The sequence below is a fragment of the Aphelocoma coerulescens genome, chromosome 27 (genome assembly GCF_041296385.1).
Source record: "Aphelocoma coerulescens isolate FSJ_1873_10779 chromosome 27, UR_Acoe_1.0, whole genome shotgun sequence".
In the NCBI taxonomy this organism is placed as follows: domain Eukaryota; kingdom Metazoa; phylum Chordata; class Aves; order Passeriformes; family Corvidae; genus Aphelocoma; species Aphelocoma coerulescens.
In genome coordinates this window covers 1,801,779-1,829,304 of record NC_091040.1, presented here as the reverse complement: position 1 = coordinate 1,829,304, position 27,526 = coordinate 1,801,779, and the positions used below count along the sequence as shown (strand labels likewise).

Here is a 27,526-nt window from a genome sequence, read left to right as displayed (position 1 = left end):
GTGCAAGATTTGACCGTGTCTCCCCTCCCTCAGCAGCCCAACCCCTCCGTGGGGGCGAGGCGGGGCTGGAGGATCCCTCTCCGCGTTCCCTGGGGGGGTTTTGGAGCGTCATTCCCTGCTGGTAGCCCGGACCAGCCGGGTCGGGCCGTACCAGTGCCGCTGGTGCCACCACGGGGGGACAGGGACAGGGTGGGCACCGTCACCCTCGGGCGCTGCCGAGGCTCCGCCGGGGGCTGTGCCCGCTCTAACGCCGCCCTTCTTGTCCCCCCTGTGCCTCCCCCCTGTCCCCTGTGCCCCCCCACCCCCGCCTGTGTGTGTGCCTGTGCGTCCGCGTGGCCGTGTGTCCGTCCGTCCGTCCGTCCCTTCCTCTCGGGGACGTCCCCTGCCCGTGCAGTGACGCGTGGGACCCGCTCTTGTCGTGCTGCTCATGCTGGCCCTTTTCCAGCTGCTTGACCTCAGGCCTGACTCACTGCTGCTTCTGAACGAAACTCCCTTTGGTTCTCGGTTGTTTTGGGCTTTTTCTGTCCTTTTTTGTTTGTTTGTTTGGGGTTTTTTTTCCTTCTTTTTTTTCCTTTCTTTTGTCTTTTTTTTTTTTAAGGCTTTTTTTAAATTTTTTTTTTTTTTTTTGGACTTTCCAGCCCTTTCTCCTCCTCCTCGTCCTCCTTGAATCTTGCTTTTCTTTCCAGGCCACTAGACCATCTAAAGAGGCCAGTGAGACCTCCCCCACGGTCTCAGAAAAACCCGCAGCTGGCAGAACATCCATCCCCGTATTGACTTCCTTTGGGGCCAGGAACTCCTCCATCTCATTCTGAGCGCCCCTGCCAGCTCCGCCCGGCCGCTCTCCTGCTCCCGGGGGCTCCTCCTCTCTTCCTCGGGCTCCTCTTCCTCCTCCCTGGGACTTGGCTTCTTCTTGAGGCGCCTGGAGGGAAACCGCCAACCTGTCCCCTCCTCTTTCTGTTTGATCCATGTTTCTGTCGCCTCCGCTCCGCCACGAACTTTTGTGTCTCGCCTGCGCCGCGCCTCGGCCCGACCTCTGTGTCCCCTCCCGCTCCGCCATGGCCAACCAGCCACTTTCTGTTTCTCTCTCTCTCTCTCTCTTTTTCCTTCTTTCTCCCTTTTTTCCCCTCCCCTTTGGATCGCTGTTGGTTTGGTTTCCCCCCTCCCCTTTTCTCCCCCCTTTCCCCTCCCCACCGTTTTTTTTTTTTGTTTGTTTTGTTTGGGTTTTTTTTGTTTTGTTTTGTTTTGTTTTGTTTTGTTTTTTTTCTCTATTCATTTAAGAGCTCTCAGAGCTTCCCCCCACCAGCGTCCAGCCAGGAGCAGCTTCCAGCTCCCGCCGCGCGGAAATTCGGGAAGCAGCGGCCGCCGAAGACACCCCCGGAGCGGCCCCCGAGGGGCCCGGGAGTCCCCGCGTTGTCCCCGCAGGAGGAGAGGACAGCTCCGGCCAGGGCTCGCCGGTGGGTGGCCGGCGGCGCCGAGGGCTCGGGGACATCCCGGATCGTTGCCACCGCGGCCACCACGCCCGGCTCACCCCGAGGGGGGCAGGCGGGACCCCGGGAGTGCCGGAGGGGCCGCAGGGTGTGAACTGGGGAGGGGGATCCGAGCACTTGGGGCGGGGGCAGACGCGGGGGTGCGGTGATGCCGGGGGGGGGTCACCCGGCCGCGGCTCTGTCCCCTCCCTTTGGGGACGAGCGGGCGGGACGGGAGCCCCGAGCCCCAGGGGAGCAGCCCCGGCCCCGCCCAGCCTGGGGGGGTCCCCGGGGGTCGTGGGAGGGTGGCCCGTGGCCACCTGGCAGCAGCGCGGCCCAGCCAGGTGTGGCACAGGTGTGTGCTGGGTGTGCCCAGGTGTGCCCCAGGTGTGCCCCAGGTGTGCACAGCTGTGTACTCTGGGTGTGCCCAGATGTGCCCAGCTGTGCTCAAGTGTACACTGGGTGTGCCGAGATGTGCCCAGATGTGCTCCAGCTGTGCCCAGCTGTGCCCAGCTGTGCCCAGCTGTGCTCCAGGTACACTAAGGTGCATCCAGGTGCACCCAGCTGTGCCCAGCTGTGCTCTAGGTGTACCCAGCTGTGCCCACCTGTGCTCTAGGTGTACTCTGGGTGTGCCCAGCTGTGCCCACCTGTGCTCTAGGTGTACTCTGGGTGTACCCAGCTGTGCCCAGCTGTGCTCTAGGTGTACTCTGGGTGTACCCAGCTGTGCCCAGATGTGCTCTAGGTGTACTCTGGGTGTACCCAGCTGTGCCCACCTGTGCTCTAGGTGTACTCTGGGTGTACCCAGCTGTGCCCAGCTGTGCTCTAGGTGTACTCTAGGTGTGCCCAGCTGTGCTCAGGTGCACTCCAGCTGTGCCCAGCTGTGCTCAGGTGCGCCCAGGTGTGCTCCAGCTCTGTCCAGCTGTGCCCAGCTGTGCCCAGGTGTGTGTGTGCGTGCGTGTGCGTGTGCTCTGCGTGTGCAACACGAGATCCAATCACTCCTTTCGTTCTCTGTTTCGTCCTTGGGTTGATTCTTTTGTTTGTTTGGCTTTTTTTTTAATTTCTATTTCAATTCCTTTTCTCTTCCTTTTCCCCCTTCCTCCGTTTTTTTTTTTTCTTTCGTTATTTTTTTTCTTTTTTTTTTGTATCTCGATCATTTTTGTACAGAAGAAACGAGAGCCTTTTTTTTTTTGAATAACAAAGAGGAAAACACACGCGAAAAAGAACAACAGAAAAAAAAACAACAAACCAAACCAAACCGAAACAAAAAAAAAAAGACCGAAAAAACGAAAAAAAAAAAAGAAAAAAAAAAATCACGATGCAATTTCTTTGGATTGCAAAAAAAGCAACTCTTTACATTTAAGTGAAGTGTCTTAACATTTTATATTGTTTTAAAAAATATATTTACATATTATATATATATAATATACGTAATATAAATCTATATATAAATATTTAAAGAGGGGGGAAAAAAAAGAAAAAAAAAAAAAAACACGCCAAAAAAAAAAAGGAAAAAAAAAAAAAAAAACAAACAAAGAAGAGAAATAAATCACGTCCGGTATTATTTAGGGGGTGGATTTGAAATCCCTGCTTAGGTTTAGAGCTCCTCGTGGTTTCCAGAGCGGCTTCTTCGCTGAGTTCCCGCCCTCTTTCCTTGTCCCCAGCCCTGTCCCCAGGTCCCGGTGGCCCTGGGGACAACGCGTCGCCCAGTGCCAGCAGCAATAGCAGTCACTTGATGCGTTTTTAATGAATTTCTTTGGAATTATTGTTCCTTTTCTCGGTACCAAAGTGAATTCACTGTAGCAAAGCCGCAGCTTCTGGGGCCGGGCCGGGGGTGGCACCTGGCGCTGTCCCCTCCCCTGCACGGGGCTGCGTCACCTCGGGGCACCTGGTGTCACCCTGGGGGCACCGAGTGTCACCCCCTGGGGCACCTGGTGTCACCCACGGGTCACCGCGTGTCACCCTGGGGTCACCTCGTGTCACCCACGGGTCACCTGGTGTCACCCCTGGGTCACCGCGTGTCACCCACGGGGCACCTGGTGTCACCCTGGGGTCACCGCGTGTCACCCACGGGTCACCTGGTGTCACCCACGGGGCACCTGGTGTCACCCCTGGGTCACCTGGTGTCACCCCTGGGTCACCGCGTGTCACCCACGGGGCACCTCGTGTCACCCTGGGGTCACCTCGTGTCACCCACGGGGCACCTCGTGTCACCCTGGGGTCACCGCGTGTCACCCACGGGTCACCTGGTGTCACCCTCGGGGCACCTCGTGTCACCCCTGGGTCACCTGGTGTCACCCCTGGGTCACCGCGTGTCACCCACGGGGCACCTCGTGTCACCCTGGGGTCACCTCGTGTCACCCACGGGGCACCTGGTGTCACCCACGGGGCACCTGGTGTCACCTCGGGGCACTGCGTGTCACCCACGGGTCACCTGGTGTCACCCTCGGGGCACCGCGTGTCACCCCTGGGTCACCTGGTGTCACCCACGGGGCACCTCGTGTCACCCTGGGGTCACCGCGTGTCATCCTGGGGTCACGTGGTGTCACCCACGGGTCACCTGGTGTCACCCTCGGGTCACCGCGTGTCACCCCCGGGTCACCTCGTGTCACCCCTGGGGGGACGCGCTGATAGCCCTACCCCCCTCCTCCCCCCCTGCTGAAGGGTGTGGAGGTGACAAGTGCCACCCCCTTGGGGACACCCCCAAAAATGTCATGGGGGGGTGACAAGTGCCACCCCCCTTTGGGGACACCCCCAAAAATGAAATGGGGAGGTGACAAGTGCCACCCCCCTTTGGGGATACCCACATGGGGGGTGACAGGTGCCACCTCCATGGGGACACCCCCAAAAATGTCACGGGGAGGTGACAGGTGCCACCTCCATGGGGACACCCCCAGAAATGACATGGGGAGGTGACAAGTGCCACCCCCCTTTGGGGACACCTGCATGGGGAGGTGACAAGTGCCACCCCCTTGGAGACACCCCCAGAAATGACATGGGGAGGTGACAAGTGCCACCTCCATGGGGACACCCCCAAAAATGAAATGGGGAGGTGACAAGTGCCACCCTCCTTTGGGGACACCCACATGGGGAGGTGACAAGTGCCACCCTCATGGGGACACCCCCAGAAATGTCACAGGGGGGTGACAAGTGCCACCTCCCTATGGTGATCCCCCATGGGGAGGTGACAAGTGCCACCCCCTTGGTGACACCCCCAGAAATGTCATGGGAGGTGACCGGTGCCAACCCCCTTTGGGGACACCCACATGGGGAGGTGACAAGTGCCACCCTCATTGGGACACCCCCAAAAATGCCATGGGGGGGTGACAAGTGCCACCCCCCTTTGGGGACACCCCCAAAAATGACATGGGGAGGTGACAAGTGCCACCCCCCTTTGGGGATACCCACATGGGGGGTGACAAGTGCCACCCTCATTGGGACACCCCCAAAAATGAAATGGGGGGGTGACAAGTGCCACCCCCCTTTGGGGACACCCCCAAAAATGAAATGGGGAGGTGACAAGTGCCACCCCCCTTTGGGGATACCCACATGGGGGGTGACAGGTGCCACCTCCATGGGGACACCCCCAAAAATGTCACGGGGAGGTGACAGGTGCCACCTCCATGGGGACACCCCCAGAAATGACATGGGGAGGTGACAAGTGCCACCCCCCTTTGGGGACACCTGCATGGGGAGGTGACAAGTGCCACCCCCTTGGAGACACCCCCAGAAATGACATGGGGAGGTGACAAGTGCCACCTTCATGGGGACACCCCCAAAAATGAAATGGGGGAGCTGACAAGTGCCATCCCCCTTTGGGGACACCCCCAAAAATGTCACAGGGGGGTGACAAGTGCCACCCCCCTTCGGGGATACCCACATGGGGGGTGCCAAGTGCCACCCTCATGGGGACACCCCCAAAAATGTCATGGGGGGGATTGTCCTTCATGCAACCCTGGTGTCCCCATCCCGGTGTCCCCATCCCGGTGTCCCCGAGCTGTGACAGATTTTGGGGGTGTCCCCTTTTTCCCCCATCCCCGCTTTGTCCCCAGGCAGAGCAGGGGGGTGACAAGGGGTGGCAGCGCTGGCTGAGGGGGTGACAGCGCCAGGTGAGGGGGTGGCAGGTGCCAGCCTTTCCCCAAAAAACCCCCTCCAGGTCCCCTTTTCCCGGCTGGTGTCCCCGTGAGCGTGCTGTCCCCGCGTGCGTGTGCGTCCGTCCCCTTCATGGCATCGTGTGAATCCCTCGCTGAAGCAAGAAGACAAAAAAAAAAAAACACCAAAAAAAAAAAAATAGGAAAAAAAAATCAAAATTCAAAATAAAAAAAAAATTAAAAAAAACCAGCGGTTCTGGTTCAGGTGGGAAAAAAAAAAAAAAAAAAAGACGACAAAAAAAAAAAAAGAGGAAAATGTGTAAAAACCATGAAAAAAAAGCCCAAATCCAAGCGCTGCCTGCATCGTGCATGTGTCGGAGGCGCCCGCTGCATGCGCTCCCCGCTTTACTCGTCTGGATGTTGTTTCAAAAACAGGAAAAAAGAAAAAAAAAAAAAAAGGCTACGACTCTGCAAAGGACAAAAAAAAAATTAAAAAAGAACAAACGGAGAAGAAAAAGCGAAAAAACAGCGGAAAAAACCACGCAAAAAAAAAAGGAAAAACGACGAATTTCTGGTTCTCTCTAGAGGCTGTTTTGGGGTTTCTACGCCGTCGTGTGTCTCTCTCTTTCTCTCTCTCTCTCTTCCGCATGAATTTTCTCGTGAACTGTTTTAAAAAGGAAATAAAACCCGCGAAAAAAAAGGAAAAAAAGAAAAAAAAAAAGGAAAAAAAAAAAAAGAGTTGAAAACGGAGGGGGAAAAAAAAAGGAAAAAAAAAATGAAGAAAAAAGGGGGAAAAATGGAGAAAAAAGGGGAAAAAAATGGAGAAAAAAGGGGAAAAAAATGGAGAAAAAAGGGAAAAAAATGAAGAAAAAAGGGAAAAAATGGAGAAAAAGAATTAAAAAAAAAAAAAAAAGCCTTGCACAGGGGGAAGGCGGGGGAGGGGAGGGAGGGGACCCCCCCCACCCTGTGCCACCCTGTGCCACCCCCGCCCCGCCGTGTCCCCCGTGTCGCCGTGGATGCCATGGGTAGTTGTGTGTGACCGTTGTAATTGCAAATCCCGTGACAAAAGGGTTGCTTTTTATTCTTTTCCTTTTTCCCTTTATAACTTTTTCTTTTCTATCGGAGTGTCTGGCTTTAATAAAATTAAATTTTTTTTTTTTTTGGCCTCTTTCTCTTTTTTTCTGGACCCCTTTTTCCCCCTCAATTTTCTTCCCTCCCACCCCAGGTTGGGAATCTTATCTCGCTCTGATGAGGACGGGACATCCCCAATTCTGTTGTTTCCTCCCCACAAGCTCAGAGGAAAATGGGATTTATCCTCCCATGGATAAATCCTTCCTGGAATAAAAATTCCCGGACCCTCAGCACCAGGAATTTGGGGTCTTTTCCCGCCCCACTCCCCCCCACCCCCGGCCAAAAAATGGCAATTAATTCCAGCAAAACCTTGAATAACCAGTTTATTTCCAATATATAGACCAGGACTGGAGGGCGGGGTGGGGGCAAAGCAGGGGAGATTTTTTGGGGTTGGTTTGGGTTTTTTTTCCTCTTTTTTGCCGTTTTTGCAGATCCCGACGGGGCCATCGCGCCGGGAATGGGGTGGGAAAGGGTTTTGGGGGGGGGACATGCAGGAGGGTTTTAAAAAGTCACCACTGGTCCAGCACGTCCCCTGCTCGGGGCTGGCCTTTCCGCTGAGCAAAACTTCTTAAAAAATCCTTATAAATCCTTTGGGATATGTTACAGGGGCAGCGACGATATTTACAGGGAAAACCAATCGAACAAACAAACGAAAAAAAACCCAGAAAAGGTCGAAAGAAAAAAAAAAATACGACTTTACAGCAAATATTTGCATAACGTATGAGAACGACACGGAGAGACGGTGACGGGAGGTGACACCAGGCCACCACCGAGCTGGTGGCACTTGTGTCCCCGCCTGGCCAGGCCGGGGGGTCCCCCCGCCCCTCGCCCCCTTCCTAAAGTGCTTCTGGCCTGGGGGGCAGCAAGGGGACACAGACGGCCGGGGACAGGGACATTCCAGGACGTGCCACACGCGGCCCCCGAGTGTCTTGGGGGGTAAAGGATGTCCCCTCTCAGTGCCAGCCCCTCCCCGGCCTCTGGGGACCCCCAAAGGGCCCCCCCCCCGGCTCAGCAGAGCCCCTCCCCAGGTCAGGGTGACAGCGCTGAGGTCCCCAAGGGACCCCAGTACACGGGAAAGGGGGGGGTGGTGGTCTCTGACATGGCATCCCCAAGGTCCCCAGGGCATGGAGAGACTCTGAGGTCCTCAGGGTCCCCCAGGGCAGGGGTCTCTCATTGAGGTCCCCAGGGTCCCTGAGGTCCCCAAGGTCCCCCAGGAGAGGGGTCTTTGACACCGAGGTCCCCAAGGGTCCCTCAGCACAGGGATCTCTTGTCACAGAGGTCCCCAGGGTCCCCCAACACAGGGGTCTGTGACACTGAGGTCCCCAGGGTCCCCCAGAGCAGGGGTCTGTGACATTGAGGTCCCCAGGGTCCCCCAACACAGGGGTCTGTGACATTGAGGTCCCCAGGGTCCCCCAGAGCAGGGGTCTGTGACACTGAGGTCCCCAGGGTCCCCCAGAGCAGGGGTCTGTGACATTGAGGTCCCCAAGGTCCCCCAGAGCAGGGGTCTGTGGCATCGAGGTCCCCAGGGTCCCCCAACACAGGGGTCTGTGACATTGAGGTCCCCAGGGTCCCCCAACACAGGGGTCTCTGGCATCGAGGTCCCCAGGGTCCCTGAGGTCCCAAGGGTCCCCCAGCACACAGATCTGTGACACCGACGTCCCCAGGGTCCCCAACCCGGGGCAGGTCCCCGGCCGGAGCAGCCACAGCGCCCAGGGAAGTGCCCGCACTTCGCTCCGCCGCGGCTGGGGACAGCAGGGCCACCACCACCACGGGGGGACAGTCCCCGTGAGCCCCCACGGCCCTCCTGGCACTGCCTGGGGGCTGGGGGAGCTCGCAGTGGGACCGCCGAGGGAGCCCGCTGGTCCCCAAAGCGTGGGCGACGAGGTGGCTTTGTCCCCCCCCCCCCCGCTCCCCCCGGGACCTGTTAAATAGAGCAGCTTGTCCAGAGCACAATTAAATACAGGGACAAGGGACAGTCCTTAAATTAAACACTGGCCGGGGGTGGGGCGGGGGGGGTCAGAGACACTGCGGGAAGCGCAGGGGCGCCGGGGGGCCGGGGCTGCCAGGGGGGCTCTTGGTGGCAGTGCCAGGCGGGGCCGGAGCGGCGGCGGCGGGCCGGGCTTTGGTGGACTCCAGGCTGCTGAGCCCCGAGTCCTTGTCGCGACAGGGTCCCGGGGTCCCCTCGAGTCCCCGCGGCTCCTTCCACTCGTTGAAGTTGAGGTCCTTGAGGCCGCCGGGCACCACCACCGTGTGCCGGCGCCAGCTGCTCTTCTTGCGGCGGGTCTCGGGGGAGTGCGCCCGGCGCAGGCGGACCCCCATGTCATCGGCGGAGCCCCGCAGGTGCTGCCGGAGCTGCTCCCGCAGCGAGGGCCTCCCTGGGGCCACCCAGCTCTGCTCGTCCCCGCTGGCCACCGCGGCGGTGTCCCCAGCCGGCCGCGGCCGCCCCAGCTTCCTGCGGGCCAGCGTGTCGCACTGGATCAGGCGGTGCGAGTTGAAGGAGGCGCGGCCCGGAGGTGACTTGTCCTGGTCACCTGTGCCCACCTCGGCCTGTCCCGGCCGCGGCCGGGCGCCCTCGCGGCTCTCCGTGTCCGTCTCCATGTGGCTGAGCTCGCTGCGCTCGTCATCCGCCTCCTCGCCGCGGCTCCCGGCCACCGAGTGCAGCTCGGAGCACAGGCTGCGGTCCATGGTGGACAGCGTGGAGTAGCCGGACACGATGGAGCGGGCGTCCGCCGGCGGCTCGGACCCGGCGCCCGCGGGATCCGCGGAGCATTCCCGCTCCATGCCGGCCGCGCTGGGAGCCGCCGGCTCGGTGCTGGTGTCGCGGGGCGCTTTGCCGGGGGTCACCGCGGGGCCCTCCTGCTCCTGCTGCCGGCCCGGGCTGTCCCTGCGCTCCGCGTCGTCGTCGGTGCTGCTCCCCACGCCTTCGGCCTCTCTCCTCTTCTTCCTCTTGCGGGCGGCGGCCGAGACGAAGGGGATGGCGAGGAGCTCCCGGTGCGGCGGCGCTTTGCGCGACGGCCACGTGCCCTGGGAACGCGGGAACAGCGGGGTCAAGGACGGCGGCGACACGGACAGGGACGGGCTCGGCCCCCGCGTCCCCACCCTGCCAGCCCCAGCCCGGGACCCCTCTCACCTTCGGTTTGGCAGAGCCGCTGCGGGTCGAGCCTGGAAAGCAGAGGGGAGAGGGGGGTTAGAGGGGTCCCGGGGGGGGGAATGTGCTGGGGAGGGGTCTGGGGTCGAGCGGGGGATGCTGCTCGGTTCCCCCAAACCGGGACGGGGACATGCCGGGGCTGTCACACCGGCTGGCCCCTGGCAGGGTCACGTCAGGACGTGCCAGGAGTGGTTCCGGTGGTCACGGGGGGTCCCTGGCATTGGTCGCCCACTGCAGAGCCCCAGGGCGGGGACTGGGGACCAGGGGGACACACGCAGGCGCACACAGCCAGGACACACAGCCGGGACCCCCGCGGCGGGACCCCAACCCTCCCGCGGCCACGGGGCACAGAGGGGACGAGGGACAGGAGCGTGGGGAGGTGGCTCCGTGCTAAGCCCAACCTCACAGCTGGGTCTGGGGTGGACTGGGACAGGCCGGGGAGTTAAGGAGTAAAGAGGGGACACAGAGGGGACACAGAGGGGGCACAGAGGGGACAGGCAGCCCTGGCCCTGCTGCCTCGGTGTGAAGGCCAAGGACAGGACACAGACCCCTCTCCCGCCCCGCATGCCCAGGATGGGGTTAGCAGCTGCTGACAACGAGAGAGGGGGAGGCAGAAAGGGGGTGCTGACCCTCCCGGGGGCTTTGGGACCCTCACACCCCCAGAATCTGAGTGTCCCACGATACCCCACACCCATCCCTGCGGTGGGATGCCACCACAGGCGCTGGCCAACGATGTGGGAGAAGCAGAGTGAAAGGATTTGGGGCTCCCCAGCAGCCCCCGCTGATGTTGGGGACCCTGGGGACAGTGCCAGGCAGGACAGGGTCCCCTCCCCTCCCGCTGTCCCCCCCCTGCTGCTCCCACTCTCTCGTGGTCCCCCCAAGGGTTAGTGCGTGAGCAATGCACCCGGGATCAGACTGTACCCGCTCTAGCTCTCGAGGAGGTCCGCTGGAGGAGGAAGAGGAGGAGGAGGAGGAAGAGGACAGCACAGAGAAGGTCAAGGAAAGAATGGAAGAAATCAGTCCAACGTCAAAGGCTCCCGGTCTCCAGGTTTGGCAGCTCGGGCACAGGCGGGGGTCCCGCGGGGTGGGCGCTGCCGGGGCGCCCCGAGGGACAAGGAGTGGCCACCGGAGAGAAGGGTGACGGGACAGGGAGGGCAGGGGGCTCTTCGGGCATCCCCAGGGGGGTTGTTCCCATTTTTTGGAGAGGAGGGCACCGCGATGTCCCACTCCAGCACACACAGGTTGGCCGTGGCTGTGGCGAGCCAGGCTGGGTGTCCACAGAGGTGGGCAGGCAGGGACAGAGAGTCAGGAGGGGCACCCCGGGGTGCCAGGAGTGGAGGGGACGATGCCACGGCCGCTGCCCCTCACCTGCGGCATCGCCGGGCGCCGCCGTCCTGCCGATGTTGGGCAGCAGGTACTCGATGTTGGGCACGGACTGAGCCTCCTTCTCATCCACGGGGGTCTGCGGGGTGAAAAAGGGGATCAGGGGGCTGCCAACGGCCCCCCCAGCTCCCAACCGGGGGTCTGCACCCCCCTGACCCACAGCGAGACCCCCCTGAGGCGGGGCAGGACTCACCTTCTCGCCCTTGTCCTCCTTGTCACTGAAGAACCAGTCCGACTGTGGGGGGAGACGGGACAGGGGTCACAGCCCGGCCAGCAGCGCCGTCCCCATTCCTGGGGTGCAGATCCGCCCCTCCCCAGGCAGGCCAGTGCCCCCCCGCCCACCCAGGGGTGCCACTCACGTGCTGGATGAGGGTCTCCACGATCTTGTAGCGGTCGGGCATGTGCGTCACCATGTCGGTCATGTTGTCCTCGGACGTTCGCACCAGCGTGGGGCCGAACACCAGCGCCAGGTTCCGGGGCTCCATCTGCCACCAGAGCCGGGTCAGAGCTGAGCCCAGCCCCGGCCGGGGGGCTCCAGGTGGGGCAGGAGATTCCCAAGGTGGGGGGGTCAGTACCTTGTTCTTCTCCGAGTGGTCAGCGATGGTCTTCAGGTGACCCACCAGGAATTTGAGGGTCTCGTAGTAGTGGCCTGGCAGGTCCCGGATCTGTGGGGAGGCACCGGTCACTCCTCTGCTCGCTGTCCCCACCCAAGGGGGGCTGCAGGGGGGTGTTGTCCCCAGCCCAGCCCTTGTCCCATGGTCCTACCAGCTTCCGCAGCGTTCTCATCCTCTCGCTGGCATCCTCAATCCGGTTGGCTTCGATAAAGTCGTTGTATTTATCTGGAAGGGGGACACGAGGGTGTCACAGCTGGGTGGAGGGCACAGGCCACCCCCCCACAGTCGGGGACCCCCGGATGAACCCGCTGGAGATTCTGGGGAAGGGTCTCAGTGCTGGTCCCGCTGCAGGGCAAGGAGGGACAAGGACAAGAGGCCTCGGTGACGGGGGGTCTGCGGACCGGTCCCCAGTGCATGGGGATGGGGTCTGGGGCTGCCTGATACCGCTGGCACAGGGCCACTGGTGGCCACCCGGGGGGCTCTGGTGGCCACAGGGGGGCAGGGACTCACCGTCGGTGAAGAGGGGCTCGGGCAGCTTTCGGAAGAAGGATTTCAAGAGGCTGCTGATGACGTTCAGGTCCTGCCACCGCTGCAGGGGACACAAGAGGCTGCTCAGAGGGGACACCAGGAACACCCAGGGGCTTTGGGGAACACTTTGGGGAGGAAGTCGCCAAACCAGGGACAGCCCCGGCGACAGGGAGGGACAAAGCCCTGAGCCACGGCAGCGGCGTGGCCAGATGCCAAAAGTGTCCCCAGGATGGCACCGACAGCGCTGGCACCGACCGCCAGGCGGCCCCGGCACTCCAGGGACGGGCACGGGGGACGGAAACGGGGAATGACGGAGACTGGGAGGAGGGGGACTGGGAGGAGGGAGACTGGGAGGAGGGAGACTGGGAGGAGAGGGACTGGGAGGATGGGGACTGGGATGATGATGGGGACTGGGATGATGATGGGGACAGGGAGGATGGGGACTGGAATAACGGGGTCAGGGAGGATGGAGACTGGGAGGAGGAAGACTGGGAGGATGGGGACTGGGATAACGGGGACTGGGAGGAGGGGGACTGGGAGGAGGGAGACTGGGAGGAGAGGGACTGGGAGGATGGGGACTGGGATGATGATGGGGACAGGGAGGATGGGGACTGGAATAACGGGGTCAGGGAGGATGGGGACAGGGAGGAGGGAGACTGGGAGGAGAGGGACTGGGAGGATGGGGACTGGGAGGATGGGGACTGGGATGATGATGGGGACAGGGAGGATGGGGACTGGGAGGAGGGAGACTGGGAGGATGGGGACTGGGATAACGGGGACTGGGAGGATGGGGACTGGGATAACGGGGACAGGGAAGATGGGGACAGGGAGGAGGGAGACTGGGAGGATGGGGACTGGGACGATGATGGGGACTGGGACGATGATGGCGACAGGGAGGATGGGGACTGGGATGATGATGGCGACAGGGAGGATGGGGACTGGGAGGAGGGAGACTGGGAGGATGGGGACTGGGACGATGATGGCGACAGGGAGGAGGGGGACTGGGATAATGGGGACTGGGATAATGGGGACTGGCATAACGGGGACAGGGAGGATGGGAACTGGGAGGAGGGGGATAGGGAGGAGGGGGACAGGGATTATGATGGGGACAGGGATGATGGGGACTGGGATGATGATGGGGACAGGGAGGATGGGAGCAGAGATGATAATGATGGGATTGGGATAATGGGGACAAGGATGATGGGGACAGGGAGGATGGAAACAGGGATAATGCAGTCAGGGATGATGGGGACAGGGAGGATGGGGACAGGGAGGATGGGGACAGGGAGGATGGAAACGGGGAATGACGGATACAGGGATGATGGAGACAGGGATGATGATGGGGACAGGGATGATAATGATGGGATTGGGATAATGGGGACAAGGATGATGACAGAAACAGAGATGACAGGGACAAGGATAATGATGGGGATAAGGATGATGCCAGAGACCGGGATAATGGGGACAAGGATGTTGATGGAGACAGGGATGATGGGGACAGGGATGATAACCAGGACTGGGATGATGATGGGGACAGGGGACAAGGATGATGATGGGAACAGGGATGATAACAAGGGCTGGGATGATAATGGGGACAGGGATGATGATGGATACAGGGATAATGGGGACAGGAATGATGGAAATGGGGATGGTGATGGGAACAGGGATGATAACAAGGGCTGGGATGATGATGGGGACAGGGGACAAGGATGATGATGAGGATAGGGATGATAACAAGGGCTGGGATGATGATGGGGACAGGGCTGGTGACACAGACCAGGAGAGCATTCCAGAGGCATGATAGGGATGGGGACCGGGATGGGGCCAGCCATGGGGACAGTCACCTGCCCCGCCCTCACCTCGTCCTGCAGGTTGATCTCGGTGGCTCCCTTGTTGAGCTGCTCCTGCAGGCTGGACACCACCGCGTTGTTGCCGGGCACGCGGTAGATGCCCATGTACTCCAGCCCCCGGTCCTCCACCACCTTGCAGCATGCTTCCACGATCAGGGGCACATTCTGAGGGGACAGGGATGGGGTCAGGGGGTGCTGGGGCTGTGCAGGGTCCCCGAGGGCTTGGCGGTGCCGGAGTGGCCGTACCTTGTTGTCCGGGGCAGGTTGACAATCCTCCAGCCTCACGCCAAAGGCACGAGGGGCAGATTTCTTGTTCTTCTTCATGATGTTGATGCCCCACGGGGCTTTTTGGGAGCTGCTTTCATCTGGGGTGGGAGGGGAAAAAAGCCACAGGATCACTTGGGATAAATGGGAAGAGGATCCCGACAGGGATGAGCACCACCGCAGCCCCGGGGGGACACGAAGCACCCACATTTTGCTGTCCTGGGGTGTCCCATGTACCTTTCGTGACGGCCGCGTCCTGCCTGGGGGACCGGGGTGCGCTGGTTCCCGTCTGCTTCAGGAACTCGGCTCGGATCCCCAGCCCGCGAGGGCCCTTGGGCGACGAGTCAGGCTTGGTGCCCGCAGGGCTGCAGGGAGAGCGGGGAGGGCTCAGCCGGGGCACGGCCGGCGGCACCAACCCGGCACAAAACCTCCCAGGAAACACTGCCGGCATCACTCCCAGGCTTCCCGGCAGCCCACGGAGACCCCCGGGGAGCACCGAGCTGCTCCGACCCTTGTTAGAAGTGCCAGGTGCCACCTTGGCTGACCCCAAGCCAAGCCGGGTGCGGGCGGCTCTTCCATCACTGCCCCATCCAGGGAGCCGCCGGCTTTGCTCCGTCACTGTCACCTCTGGGTGACCAGCGCCCCGGGGGTCTCGGTGCCCACCACCCCGGTCCGTACCTCACTTTCCGGTAGTCGTTTAACTTCTTGCTGATAAGGGCTTGGCTGGCAAAACCGGGGTCCTGGGGAGGCAGAGAGAAGAGGGGAAGGGAGAGCTTGAGCAGCGCGTCCGCCGGACATCCCCGGGCAAGTCCACGCTCTGCCGGGCACCACACGGGTGGCAGCAGGCAAGGGCAGCACCAGGTCCCCGCTGCCCTGGGACAGCCAGTGCCCAGCGGTGCTCGCCGCCCCACCGCTGTCCATCGCTCCAGGCCACCGAGTGGGGTCCGAGCCGGACACACACACGCACAAACACCTCCATCGACCCGCGCCACTGCACCGCGCCGCCTCCACGGGCACGGATCCATCCGTGCGGGGTGCTCCCGACAGCACCGCAGTGCCAGGGTTTGCCCAGACAGCTCCACGCGTTCCGACCCGGCAGCACCGTCCGGTTCCGACCCGGCAGCACCGTCCGGTTCTGACCCAGCAGCACCACGAGTTCTGACCCGGCAGCACCGTCCGGTTCCAATCACGGCAGCACCGTCCGGTTCCGACCACGGCAGCACCGTCCGGTTCCGACCCGGCAGCACCGTCCCCACTGAGCCCCCGGTGCCCTCTGGCACAGCGCTGTGCCACAGACAACCAGAGACCGCTCCAAGCTCAACGCGCCCTCCAGGGCCGGAGCCTGCCACCGACACCAAACCGAGCCACCGCGGCACCGCCGCCGGCCCAGCGCCGGCACGGCCAACCCACGGATCTCCCCCTGGAGCCCAGAGCGGCCCCGGGGGCGGCTCTGCTCATTTCAGACCCGAGCGACCTCACACAGCCCACGGCTGCCCAGGGAGGGCTCAGCCTCGGCAGCACCACGAGGGCACCATGCCCGGACCCCTCTCCACGAACAGAGCCAAGTTAAACCATGGCAGGGACACGTCAAACCATGGCAGGGACACGTCACACCATGGCAGGGACACTTCAAACCATGTCAGGGGCACATCACACCATGGCACAGCCACGTCAAACCACGTCAGAGCCACGTCAAATCATGGCAGGGACACATCAAACCATGGCACAGCCACGTCACATCGTGGTGGGGACGCATCAAACCATGGCACAGCCACATCACACCATGGTGGAGATGCATCAAACCATGGCACAGCCATGTCACACCTCACCAAAGCCATGTCACACCATGGCAGAGCCACACCAGACTTCGGCAGGGCCACATGGGCTCCTCTGCCACCACACAACCAAACACCAAAACGGTGGAACCGGCGCCGGCCCCGCCCGGAGAGCCACGGACCCTCCGCAGAGCCACATCCCGCGCACCCTGCCCCGGCCGAGGCCGCTGGGCCACGCTCTTCTTGGACGCCACGAGCCCCCATGCACCCCTGGGAGCACGGCACGGGCCTGGCCGTGGCCTGGGGAAGCAGCACAAGGCAAAGAGCCGGAGAGAGCCGAGGCGGTTAGTGCCGGGAGAGCCAGAGGCAGCCGGGAGCCCCATGTGGCTCTCACCTCGCCCTCAGCCTTGCTGTTCTCCCTGATGACTTTGATCCAGGCCAGCATGTCTTCCCGATCCTCTGCCTGAAAGAGATATTCACAGAAGTCAGCGGTCGTCAGGCGGAAGACGTGCTTCCTCTTGGTCTCGCTGTAGGAGATGTCCACCAGGCACGCTTGGATGCTGATCGGCGGCTCCTCCTCACCTGGGGCCGGGGCGCAGGTCACCGCCTCCCGCCTGTCCTTGCACAGGTACAGCGAGTGGGTGCGCAGCACGGCGAAGACGCGCTTCCACTGCCGGATGCCTCCGCCGACCTTCTGCGGGGAGAAGGGATGGAGCGCCGGCCTCAGGGAGCGGCCCCCCCCGCGCCGCCGCCGCCGCCGGGCTCCGGGCTGGGGGCAAACCCCGCCTACCTTCCCCTTTTTGGTGAGGATCTGCTTGCAGTGGAGCCAGCCCTCCTTCCTCACGGCGCTGAACGGCACGTCCGAGAGGTCGGAGGTTGAGTGTCTTTTGGAACGGGCGTCTTCGGACGAGCCCAGACTGTCCAGAGACTGCGAGGGAGGACACGGCGGGGAGGTGTTGGGGTGATGCCATGGGCACCCCCCCCCCCCGCTCCACCAAGAAGTTCCCCACTCTTTAGGGCAGCCCCCAGCACAGCACTCACCCCGTCGGTGAAGAAGCTCCTCAGCATGCGGAGGCTGGGGACCCGGCTGGGCATCCTCCTGGGGGGAGAGCAGCCCCCGTCAGCGGGAGAGGTGGGAGCTGGGGGGTGGCGGGACCGGGACGGGGGTCCAGCCCTACCTTAGGATCTTCCCCTCATCCCGAAATGCGTTCAGACCGTCGTCGCAGGACTTGGAGCGCTCGGTGGTGATGGCCAGCAGGTAGGAGGAGCGGCGGCCCGCCTTGATGCTGCCTGCGGTGGGGAGGGGGCGAAGCCCGCCCTGCTCAGCCCGGGGGGGGGCAGGGCAGGGCTCTGGGGCGGGGGGCTGCTCCCCTCGGGGACTCCCAGGGTGGTTCCCCCTGCCCAGCACTTACTGCAGTCCTGGGAGTAGTGCCGGGACAGGGCAAAGGCGAAGGTGGGTGAGGCGGGGCTGGTGGCCACGGCGGGTGCTGAGTTCATGGCGCTGGACACCACCGAGGAGGCCGGGACGTGCTTGGCCTTCAGGTCGATGCTGGGGCTGGTGGGTTCGTCTGTGAGGGGTGTGGGCAGTGTTGGAGGGGGGGTTTGGGGCAGGGGAAGCCCGTGCTGAGACCCCCTGGCACTTCTGGGTTCGTAGGTGTCAGGATTGGGCTGGGGACACGCTCCCACCCCCAGGAGCTGATGGGGTACGCGGACCCTCACCCACAGCAACCCTGCGACCCCCCATCCACACTCCACCCCCTCCCTTCCCAGCCCACCCAGCTCCCGCCCCGGGAGCAGGGACAGGGCAGAGGTGTGGCTTCCCAAACCCATCTGGGTCCCGCGCAGGGAGATCCCAGGCGAGGCAGGGACAGCCCTGTCCCCACTTGGAGCAGGGCAGGAGCCTGCAGAGCTCCAGTTCACACCAGTAAGGAGCACCAGCAGCTGGGCAGGGGGTGCAGGACAGAAGGAGGGGTGAGGGTGCTCAAACCCAAACCCTGGCACCTCATTACCGACCCAAGCCCTGCAAATCCGGAGGGGTGCGGGGCATCGTGGAGTGCAGAGGGGTGCAGGACACTGTGGGGTGCAGGAAAATATGGGGTGCAGGACGCTGTGGGGTGTGGGACATTGTGGGGTGCCAGGCATTGGGGGTGCCGCTGGTGCAGCCCCTTCCCATCCCCACACTCACCATGGATGGGTGCTCTGGAATTCTGACCCCCAAAAGTGCCCTCCCTGGCACGGGACCTCCTAAATCCCTTCCCGGAGGTGACCAGCGAGCCCCCCCCCCGGACTCACCGATGAAGGGGATGGACGCCAGCGAGTCCTCGGGGGCCGCCAAGGGAGCCACGCGCCGGCCCTGCCGCTCGCTGCCCGGCCTGTCCCCTCTGCCCGTGGCCCCGGCGGGGTCACAAATGTCCGTGTCCTTCACCCCCTCGGGGAACACAAAGTTCATCTGCCGCAGCGGCGCGGGCACCTTGCGCCCCGTGGGCGGCTTCTGCCGCAGCACCACCTCCTCCCTGCGCTCCTCCGGCTGCTCGGACACGCGGCTGCCCTCCGGCCGCGGCTCCCGGGGCGCGCTGGGCACCGGCGGGGTGGCGGCGGGCGGCGTGACGGGGCCGACCATGCTGTCCCTGAGCGGGGCCACCACGGCCCGCTGCGCGATGCTGAAGGTGGGCAGCCCCCCGAAGGCCGGGTCGCGGCAGGACAGGGCGTGCAGCAGCCCGGTGCGGCGCTGGAAGGACGGGCTGTAGCTGCGGTAGCCGATGTAGCCCGAATCATCCACGCTCTGCAGGTTGGGCTGGGACGGGTGCTTCTGCACCGGCGGCGCCTCCCGCGACGAGGAGGAGGAGGAGGAGGAGGAAGCAGCCATGGAGCCGGGCGGGATGGGCTGCCCGGCGGCGGCGACAGCGACAGCGGCCCGGCAGAGCCTCTCGGGGGGCCACGCGGAGCGGTCGAGGTGCGACGAGAGCAGCGCGCTGGGCTCCAGCGCCTCCATGGAGCGCCCGTACCTGCTCAGGTAGTGCTCGGAGCGGGCGCGGGGGGCCCAGCCCTCGCGGCTGGGCTGCAGCAGGGTGTCGTGCGAGGCGCTGTGGGGCCAGCCCCGCGGGGCCGCGGCCCCGGAGCCCCCGAGGCGGTCCTGGGACACGCTGCGGTAGCGGGGCATGGCGTGCCGCCGCTCCTCCGAAGCGCTGCGCCGCGGCTCCTGGCTGCAGAACCAGCGCGACAGCGCCTGCTGGCACTCCTGGCGACCGGGCACACGCTGGGCCCCCGACACGTCCCGGGGGGGCCGCCCGGCTCCCGAGAGCCCCCCGACTCCCTCCTTGAAGCCGCAGTGAGTCCGGTGCTCCGGGAGGTGCTTGGGGACGCCGTAGCAGGAGGCGGCGGCGGGGGACATCCCGTAGCGGTCGGGCACGGAGGATGCGATGTTGGCGGGGCAGGCGGGGCGGGAGAAGGAGCCGGGGTGCCCGTGGGGTGCGGCGGGGCGCCCGGGGGGACCCCCGGGCTGCGGCTCCTCGGGGCGGTGCGCGGGGCTGCCGCCGATGTCGCTGCGGGCGCCGAGCGGGGACGAGGGACCGGTGGTGGCCGGGCGGGGGGCGCGGGGGTCCGGCGGCTGGCCCGGGGCGGGCTCGGCACCCCGAGCCTGGAAGGGGTACGTTTTCCGCGGGTAGCAGATGGGAGGGGGCTCGGGAATGCTCTGAGCCCCCCCGGAGTACGGCTCGTTGCCCTTCAGGTAGGCGTCCTGGGAATAGGCCTGGGTGGGGGGGGGGGGACAGAGGGTCAAGGAGGGGGGACAGGGTCACAATGTTCCACATTCCCACCGCAGGGATGCTCTCTGCATCCCCCAACCCCTGAGCAAATCTCCCGTGGGGTCAGCTGGGCTGGGCTGGACGCAGCCCCCCCACACCCATTGCGCTTTCCCACGGGGTCCCCCCGGCTCCGAGCAACGCTGGCAGCAGCCGCAGCCCTCCCGCTGTCCCCTCCCCTCGTTCCTAAAATACCCCGGCACGGCCATCCCGGCTGTCCCGGGTCACTTTTCACAGGCGCCTCTGACTCCACGCCGGGGGATTCCCAGAGCCCAGAGCAGGCGCAGATGGGGACCCCCTTGTAAACCCCCCAGCCCTGCGGGAAGGGGTCCCTCAGGCTGGGCACAAGCAGTGGGAGAACCCAAAAGGCACCAAAAATCCAGGCTGGGATGGGAGAGGTATCAGGAGGAGCCCCACGCACACCATTGGCTCAGGCCACCCTGCCAGGGCCACCGTCACCCCCAGATCTCGGCTTGGGGGGACCCAAGGATAAGCCAGACCCTAAAACCTGGGACAACTCGTCCCCCCAAAATCACAGGGGCCACATCCCCCCTGTTCCTGCCCCAGTACCCGCAGTTCTGCACCCATTGCTCCTCCAGGGATGCTGGTGAAGCCCTGTCCCCAAGTGTCCCCAAGTGTCCCCAAGGCACCCGCCCGGCAAACTCACCAGCTGGAGGATGTCCTCATCCTTGGGCATGATGGAGAGCTCCAGCACATCATCACTGCAGGACAGGGGACAGGGGGGTCAGGCTGGACGGGGTCAGTCCCCACCTGTCCCCAAGCTGGATTCCCCCACGAGATGAACGTCCCTGTCCCCACGTGAAGGTGACAGCACGTTGCTGCCTGTCCCTGGTCACCCAAGCACCTCAGGGCCGCTGTCATCCCAGTGACACCCAGAGGGACAGAGCCTGCTGTGATGTGTCCCCATCCTGTCACCTCCCATCCCGGGAAGGGCTCTCACCTGTTCTGGATCAGGGCGATCACTTGGGAGTAGGTTTTCCCGACGATGCTCTCCCCGTTCACCTTGACCAGCCGGTCACCTGCAGAGCCCGGGGAGGGGACGGTGTCACCTCAGGAGAGCGGTGGCACCTGGATGTCCCCACGGTCAGCCAGGGCAGCGTTTGAGCAGAGCTTTTGCCACATCCCATGTGGCAAACGGAGCAACGGGGGACCCCAAACCCAGGAGAACCCCCGGAGACCCCAAGGCTGCTCTGAGCACCCCAGGACCAGAGAGAAGACGCAGAAAAGAGCAGGGATGCCCAAAAAGCGAGCAGAATAAGCCAGAAAGTCCCTGGCCGAGGAGGCGGAGCATTCCCGGGATCCCGCGAGCAGCCTTGGAGCCACCCCCGGCTCCGCGTCCCCGCTCACCCGTGCGCAGCCCCGCCTGGTGCGCCGGCCCGTCCTCCCGCACGTTCTTCACGAAGATCGTGTCCATGGGCTCCAGGCGGCTCCGGGGGGGACCTGCTCCGTGGGGACAGCGCGTCAGGGAGCTGCCGCCACAGCCGGCACCCTCCCGTGGCGAGGAAGCCACCTCCTCGCCTCCCCCGGCCCCCCCGGCCCCGCCACCCCCAGCTCGGGGCTTCTCCCAAGAGCCGAAGCCACCGGGTGCTGCCGGGCGGGTGCGGTGCCCCACCAGGGATCCCAAATCCCACCCGGAGCGAGGTCGGGGCCCCCCAGCCCCGCCGAGTGCCGGGGGCCAGGTCTGGCACGGCCTCCCGCCCCGGCTGCCCCGGCAGCGCGGCCCCGGCGCCGCGTCACCGCGGCAGCGCCGATCCGTTCTGACACCTTCACATTCGCTCACGTCACCCTGAGCCTCCGGGAGGGGACAGCGGGGCCGCGTCCCTGTCCCCAAACACCCCGCGCTCGCCGGGGGCCGGTGCTGGCCACGCTGCGCTCCCTCCGGCTGCGGGACAGACTCCCGGGTGTGACATCCCGCAAAGCTCCCAGGGGGAGTTTGGGGACACCGAGCCCATGGCCGGTGCCAAGTGCCACCAAGCTGCCACCAAAGCGCCGCGTGGCTTCACGGCCAGCGGATATTTAGGGCTGTGGTGACAACAACAGCAACACCCGCTGTGACCTGTGACAGCCACGTCCCCCTTTCCCGCGCCCCTGTGCCACCCTGTGCCACCATCCCCAGGGTCCCCACGCTGCTGCTCACCTGCTCGGTTCCCATTCTCCTCCTCCTGCCAAAAAAAAAGAGGAAAGCATTGATTTGGTGGCCGAGCCGTGACGAGGGGACCAGGAGGGGACCGGGGGGGACTGGCACGTCCCTCTGCCCTCCGCCGCCCCCAGCTAAAATTACCTCCTGACACCGGATCCGGCCGCCCGCGCAGCCCCGGCAGCGGGACCCGCAGCAGCCCCCCGCACCCAGCTGCCGGTTTGGGGCCGGCTTTAGGGTCGGGGAGAGAGGAGGAGCCCTGACAGCCTCGGGGTGGCATCGCACCCTTCTCCCCAGGCCACCGAGCCCGGCCAGGGAGAGCCCAACCCCTTTGCTGGGGTCCCAGGGGAGGGATCCATCCCATCTGTGGGATGAATCCCCATCCCTGCCCATCTCTGCAGCCTCCCGATGCACGGCGGAGGCTGCCAGGGCTGTGGCGGGCACTGATCCCACTGCGGGGTGGGAATTGTGCCCTTCTAACCCAAATCCCCCCGTGGGGACCCCCCAGCAGAGCCGCACTGCCCGGGCGGGGGTCCCAGGTTGGGGTGGGGCACGGGGTGTTTCTCACGTTCCCCCCAGGGAAGGGGATCCGGGCACCTGGAAGGGGAATTCTCACTCCACCAGTGCCAGATTTTTCCCTGCCCAGGCTGGGAACACAGGCCTGGCCCCAGCCCCCAGCCGGTGGGGACACAACCCGGATGTCCCCAAGGCGCCAGGTCCCTCCAGGGTGCTGGGAAGGCCCCAGTCTCCATCCCAGTGCGACGGGCAGACATTCCCAGCGACAAGGAGGGGACAGCCAGCGGCATCACTCCAGGTGCCCATCGCAGGGCGGGAGGCAAAAGCCGCATTCCGCGGCCTCACCGGGGCCGCAGCGGGACTGCGGGGCCACCGAGAGCCCCTGCGGGCACGGACTCGGCCCCTCCCTGCCCATCCTCGCCCTGCGGCACCCCAGAGCCCTTCCCAGCCCCGCGGGCAACCCGGCGGCCCCGCTGCCAGGGCGACGAGCGCGGCGAGCGCGGCGAGCGCGGCTCCCGGCCCCCTCCCTGCTGAGTCAAGCCACCGAAACTCAGCCCCCGGAGCTGGCGAGCTGCCGGCCCCCGCGGCTGCTGCTGAGGCAGCCCCACCGCGCCCTGCCCCGCCGGCTCCGGCTCGCACGGCGGCCCGCAGCTATTCCCAGCCTCTTTCCAAGAGCATCTCCAGCTCCCGGCGCTGATCCGGCTCCTTCCCACGCGGCCCCGGGTGCTGCCGCCCGGGCAGGGCCCAGCCCGGATGCCCAGCGGGGCAGGATGGATCCTTTGGAAGGCAGTGGAGAGGTGGGAGCGGGTTTGGAGGAGCTTCGGGCCATTCCCATGACAAATTCTCGCCGGCAGAGTCACGCTGCCGTGTTCCCGGCGCAGGAAGGGTTTGGAGAGGCAGAATGAGGAGCTTGGGAAAAGCGCCGGGGCCGGAGGATGCCGAGCGGGGATTCCGGCGAGTCGGTTCTCCCCACCCTGTGACTCACTTCCCACGGCACTTCCCTGTCTGCCAGCGCCCGAGCCGTGGGGCAGCCGTGGAGCTCCAGGGGTTATGGGATTATCCAGGGATCTGCCCAGCCTGGAGCAGGGAAAGGGATGTGTGGGACTACACAGATCCCGAACTCTCTTCACGTCATCCACAGAAAACGGGGCGAGAAGGGGGTTCCAAATTCCCGGAGCTTGGAGCTGGCTCATCCCTTGGGGTGTGGAGGGCTCTCCATCCACGCTGGAAGCTGCTGAGGGGTGGCTCCGTGGGATCTCTCCATCCTCGAGGGGAAAGGCGCTGCCCGGATCGGGGCTCAGGGGTGCCAAGCCAGGGCTGGGTCCTCCCAAAAGGCGGCACCCAGAGGGGTGATCAAGATGCAGATCCCAGGACAAATCCAGTCGGAAAATCCCCACCAACAGCCAGGAAACTGGGAGCCAAAAATCCGCCAGCCTTTGTTGGCCTCAGGGGCTCTGAGGAGCCTTTTCCTGCCGTTTGTTCGGAGCTGAGGGATTCTCTCCGTCCCCACAAACAATCCCGTATCCCAAAAGGCTCTGGGATGTCTCCAGAGGTGCTGCTCACCCAGAGCTCCTCTTCCAGCATCTCCACGGGCTCCTCCATCCCATCCATGGCAGGATCACCATGGGGGGCATCCCACGGGTGGTGGCAGCTCCAGGAATCCCAACAAAGCAGGTGACGGACGCTCCACTCCTCATCTCCCCGCCCACCCCCAGCCCGAACAGGAGCATCCCGCATCCAGCCACATCCCAGCTCCAGCATTCCCGGCTTCCCCCCCGGATCCCAGCCCTACCTTGGCCGAGTGCACGGCTGACTCCGGAGGGTACACGATGAAGTGGCGGAGGGTGAAGCCGAAGCCCCCCTGGGGGCTCTTCCGCAGCGCCACCGTCTTGGGGCCCACCCAGGGTAAGGACCCCCCCTCCGGGGGCACGTTGGCATTCGGGGACGCCCCATCTCTCCGGCCCGGCGTCGGCTGCAGGGACAAGGACAAGGTGGTGTCATCTCTGGGGAGCCCCCAGGTGCCCAACCCGAGCCCCAAAAGCATTTTGAGCCCTGCCCAAAAAGTCACCCCACCCCTAAGAGCTCCCCCCCATCCCTAATTTCAGCCTCTCCAGCAGCGAATTCCAGCCCCCCTCCGACTCCTCCTGTGGGGCCTTTGGGAAGGAGATGAATGGAAAGGAAATCAAAATAAATGAGCTGTGCCTGGGGGTCTGGATGGGACCCAGGAGGGGAGAGGGGGGGACGGGATGTGGGACCTGGGGACAAAAGGTCCCTTCTGACGATGCCACGGCAATAACCTTGGGCACAGCCGGAAAGAGCTGCCCGGGATGTGGTGGGATGAGGGACGCTTCCCAAAACGGGGCAGGGACCTGGCAGCGCTTTGGGATCTGGCAGGGGAGCAGCAGATGGGGCCAAGGGGAAGTGGCTCCATCCCACAGCTCCCAGTGCCAGTGCTGGGAGAGGGAATGGGGCTGTGGCAGAGCCGGAGCAGCCACGGGCACCTCTCCTGGCACCGAGGCAGGAGCTTGGAGGAACAGCTGGAGTCCCAACACCTGGGATGAATTCGGGAGGGCTCGGCACAGCCCCGGTGAGGGCCGGTGCTGCTCCCTGTGGCTGCACATCTGGCAGCACATCTGGCAGCCCCACAGCCCAGGGGAGCAGAGGGCACTGCCTGATGTGGAGGCACCACCCAGCTCTGCCAGAACCAGGGGAATTGGGAATCTGGGAGCTGGAGGGACAGGCAAGGATCCAGCTAGGGATCCACCGGGATCCTGCTGGAGTCCTGGCGTGTTCCCCGCTGCAGCAGCCGGAGTCGGCCCTTGCTGGGACGAGGGTGTTAAAATTCAGGGGCTGTCTGGGTGGAAGCGATGGATGGGCAGCGGGGAGGGGACAAGGGACACAAAGGGACAAGGCACAAAAAGCCTTTGTGTGTGCCTGTGCTGAGTGGGCCTTTTCGCTGCCCGTGGGGACATCTGACAGCAGGGCCGGGCTGTGTCCCCTGTCCGGCACGTCCCGCATGGAGCCCAGGGTGGCCACGGGGGTCCTGTCCCCCTGGGAATGGGGTCCCTGTGCTTAGGACACACCTCTGGCACCGCACTGACCCCCTCCACAAGTTGGCTGCTCCCACCCTCCGCAAACCCCACACAGAACCCCAAAGAGCACCACGGGAGAGCCGCGAAACCCCGCTGCCAACAGCACAAGCCCTCCCTGCCCCGCTGAATCCCAAAGGATAACCCCAACCCAGATGGCAACAGGCGCCCTCCGCTCCCGGGGGACCCCCATCCCTCGGCCCCGGGGCCGGGAGCATCCCCGGCGGCGCCCGGCCCCATCTGCGCCCTCCATTGTGTCGGCCGCGGGCTCGCCGGATTATTTTTAAGCTGACAGCTGAATGTGCCCCGCTGATTTTAACCGGCGTGGACAGGCCTCGGAGAGAGGGCTCGGATCGCTGCAGACACCGACGGCAGCACCGGCCCGCGGGGACGGGGACACGTCCCCGTGTCACGGCCGTGAAGGCGGCTCCGGCGCAAGGACGCGTCCCCAGGTGTGGGGTGTCCATCGGGACCAACCCGGCTGCTGTGCCTCAGTTTGCCTCTCCACCACTCAGATTTGAAGGGTTTTGGGTTTCAAAGCTCCCAGTTGTGGCCTTGGGCACCCACCCCGTGCTGGCTGAGAGGTTCCAGCTCTTCCCCCCCGCCCCGCCGCGGGGTTGACACCGGGTTTGTCACCTCAGCCGTTTGTGCTCAGAGCCCTGTCCCTCCTCCCGAATTTCTGGCTTGATTTTAACCTCGCCCCGGTGGTTCCTGCTGCGCTCCACCAGCTGCGTCCTCATCCCAGCATTCCCAAACCCCCATCCCACGAGCGCTGCAGGGATGGGGGGAACCACCTTGATCCAGCGCCTGTAACATCCAGACCCCCCCCCAGCCGGGTCACGCTGATTCCTGTGAGCTCCTCCACCCCTCAGCACGGGGGTCACCAGGTCCCTGTCCCCCCGTGCCACCGAGCCACCCCCGTGGGGACACCACGGGGACGGGAATCTCCCGCCAGTGTCCCACTCCTGCAGAACAAAGGAGCGTTGTCCCTGCATCCTGGGGCGCAGGATCTGTCCCCGCTCCTGGACACCGGACAGCAGAAGCCGGACCCCGCAGCTGGACCCCGACCCCAGCCCTTCCTCGGGCACAGCCGGGGGACGAAGGGGACACACCACACCCCGGGCGCCGTGACAGACACCCCACCCTCCCCCCTGGAATCCCCCCCCCAGCCCTTCAGGTCCTCCCCGCACCCCACCCAGGCGCGCCCGCGGCTCTCACCCGGCGGCACCGGTCGGTTCTCAGCCCGCGGCCGGGGCGGGGGCCGGGGGGCGGGCGGGGGTCGGGGGCGGCGGCGTGGCGGCGCAGGCTGCTCAGCCAGATGCAGCGGGGCTCGGGGGAGCTGCAATCCACCCCGACAGGGCGCTCCAGGCGCCAGCCCTGCCCGGAGCGCTCCACGCTCCACAGCCCCTTGGGGCTGGGGGCCGGCGGGGGCCGGCAAGGACCGCGCAGCGCCCGCCGCGACCCCCGCTCGGCCCCGCTCTCCTCCACCATCCCGCCGGCGCTCAGGGGGTCTCAGCCGGGGGTCGGGACGCCCATGGGGGTGTCTGCCCCCCCCCCCTCCCCCAGCTGGGTGGGGGGCGATGCGCGCAGCTCGCAGCCCGGCCGAGATGCCTCACGCTCGCATCGCCGCTCGATCGCTCGCTCAACTCCCCCCCCACCCCGAGCGACACAGCCCCCACCCAGCCACCCCCCGGCCTCCCGGATGGAGGGAGGGAG

General features: G+C 64.5%; 2 protein-coding genes across 2 annotated transcripts in view; one reads left to right on the top strand and one right to left on the bottom strand.

The window, feature by feature from the left end:
• Window positions 1-1,196, top strand: part of SRCIN1 (SRC kinase signaling inhibitor 1) — a 50,984-nt gene extending 49,788 nt beyond the window's left edge. The window contains exon 21 of the mRNA XM_068996639.1: window positions 687-1,196. Coding sequence (XP_068852740.1) covers window positions 687-812 — 126 coding nt within the window. The 3' untranslated portion in view covers window positions 813-1,196. The remainder of the gene's footprint in view (window positions 1-686) is intronic.
• Window positions 1,197-8,701: 7,505 nt separating this feature from the next.
• Window positions 8,702-27,301, bottom strand: ARHGAP23 (Rho GTPase activating protein 23). The gene is made up of 24 exons (XM_068996352.1): window positions 27,029-27,301; window positions 24,514-24,693; window positions 22,206-22,230; window positions 21,416-21,511; window positions 21,009-21,087; window positions 20,715-20,769; window positions 18,540-19,995; window positions 17,660-17,815; window positions 17,426-17,537; window positions 17,289-17,346; window positions 17,038-17,175; window positions 16,642-16,941; window positions 15,151-15,212; window positions 14,710-14,837; window positions 14,455-14,573; window positions 14,218-14,373; window positions 12,341-12,419; window positions 11,982-12,055; window positions 11,792-11,881; window positions 11,576-11,701; window positions 11,410-11,451; window positions 11,202-11,295; window positions 9,816-9,847; window positions 8,702-9,709 (listed from the first exon to the last, which is right to left on the bottom strand). The coding sequence occupies exons 1-24, from the start codon at window positions 27,299-27,301 to the stop codon at window positions 8,702-8,704; spliced, it is 4,938 nt and encodes a 1,645-aa protein (XP_068852453.1).
• Between the last annotated feature and the right edge of the window lie 225 nt (window positions 27,302-27,526).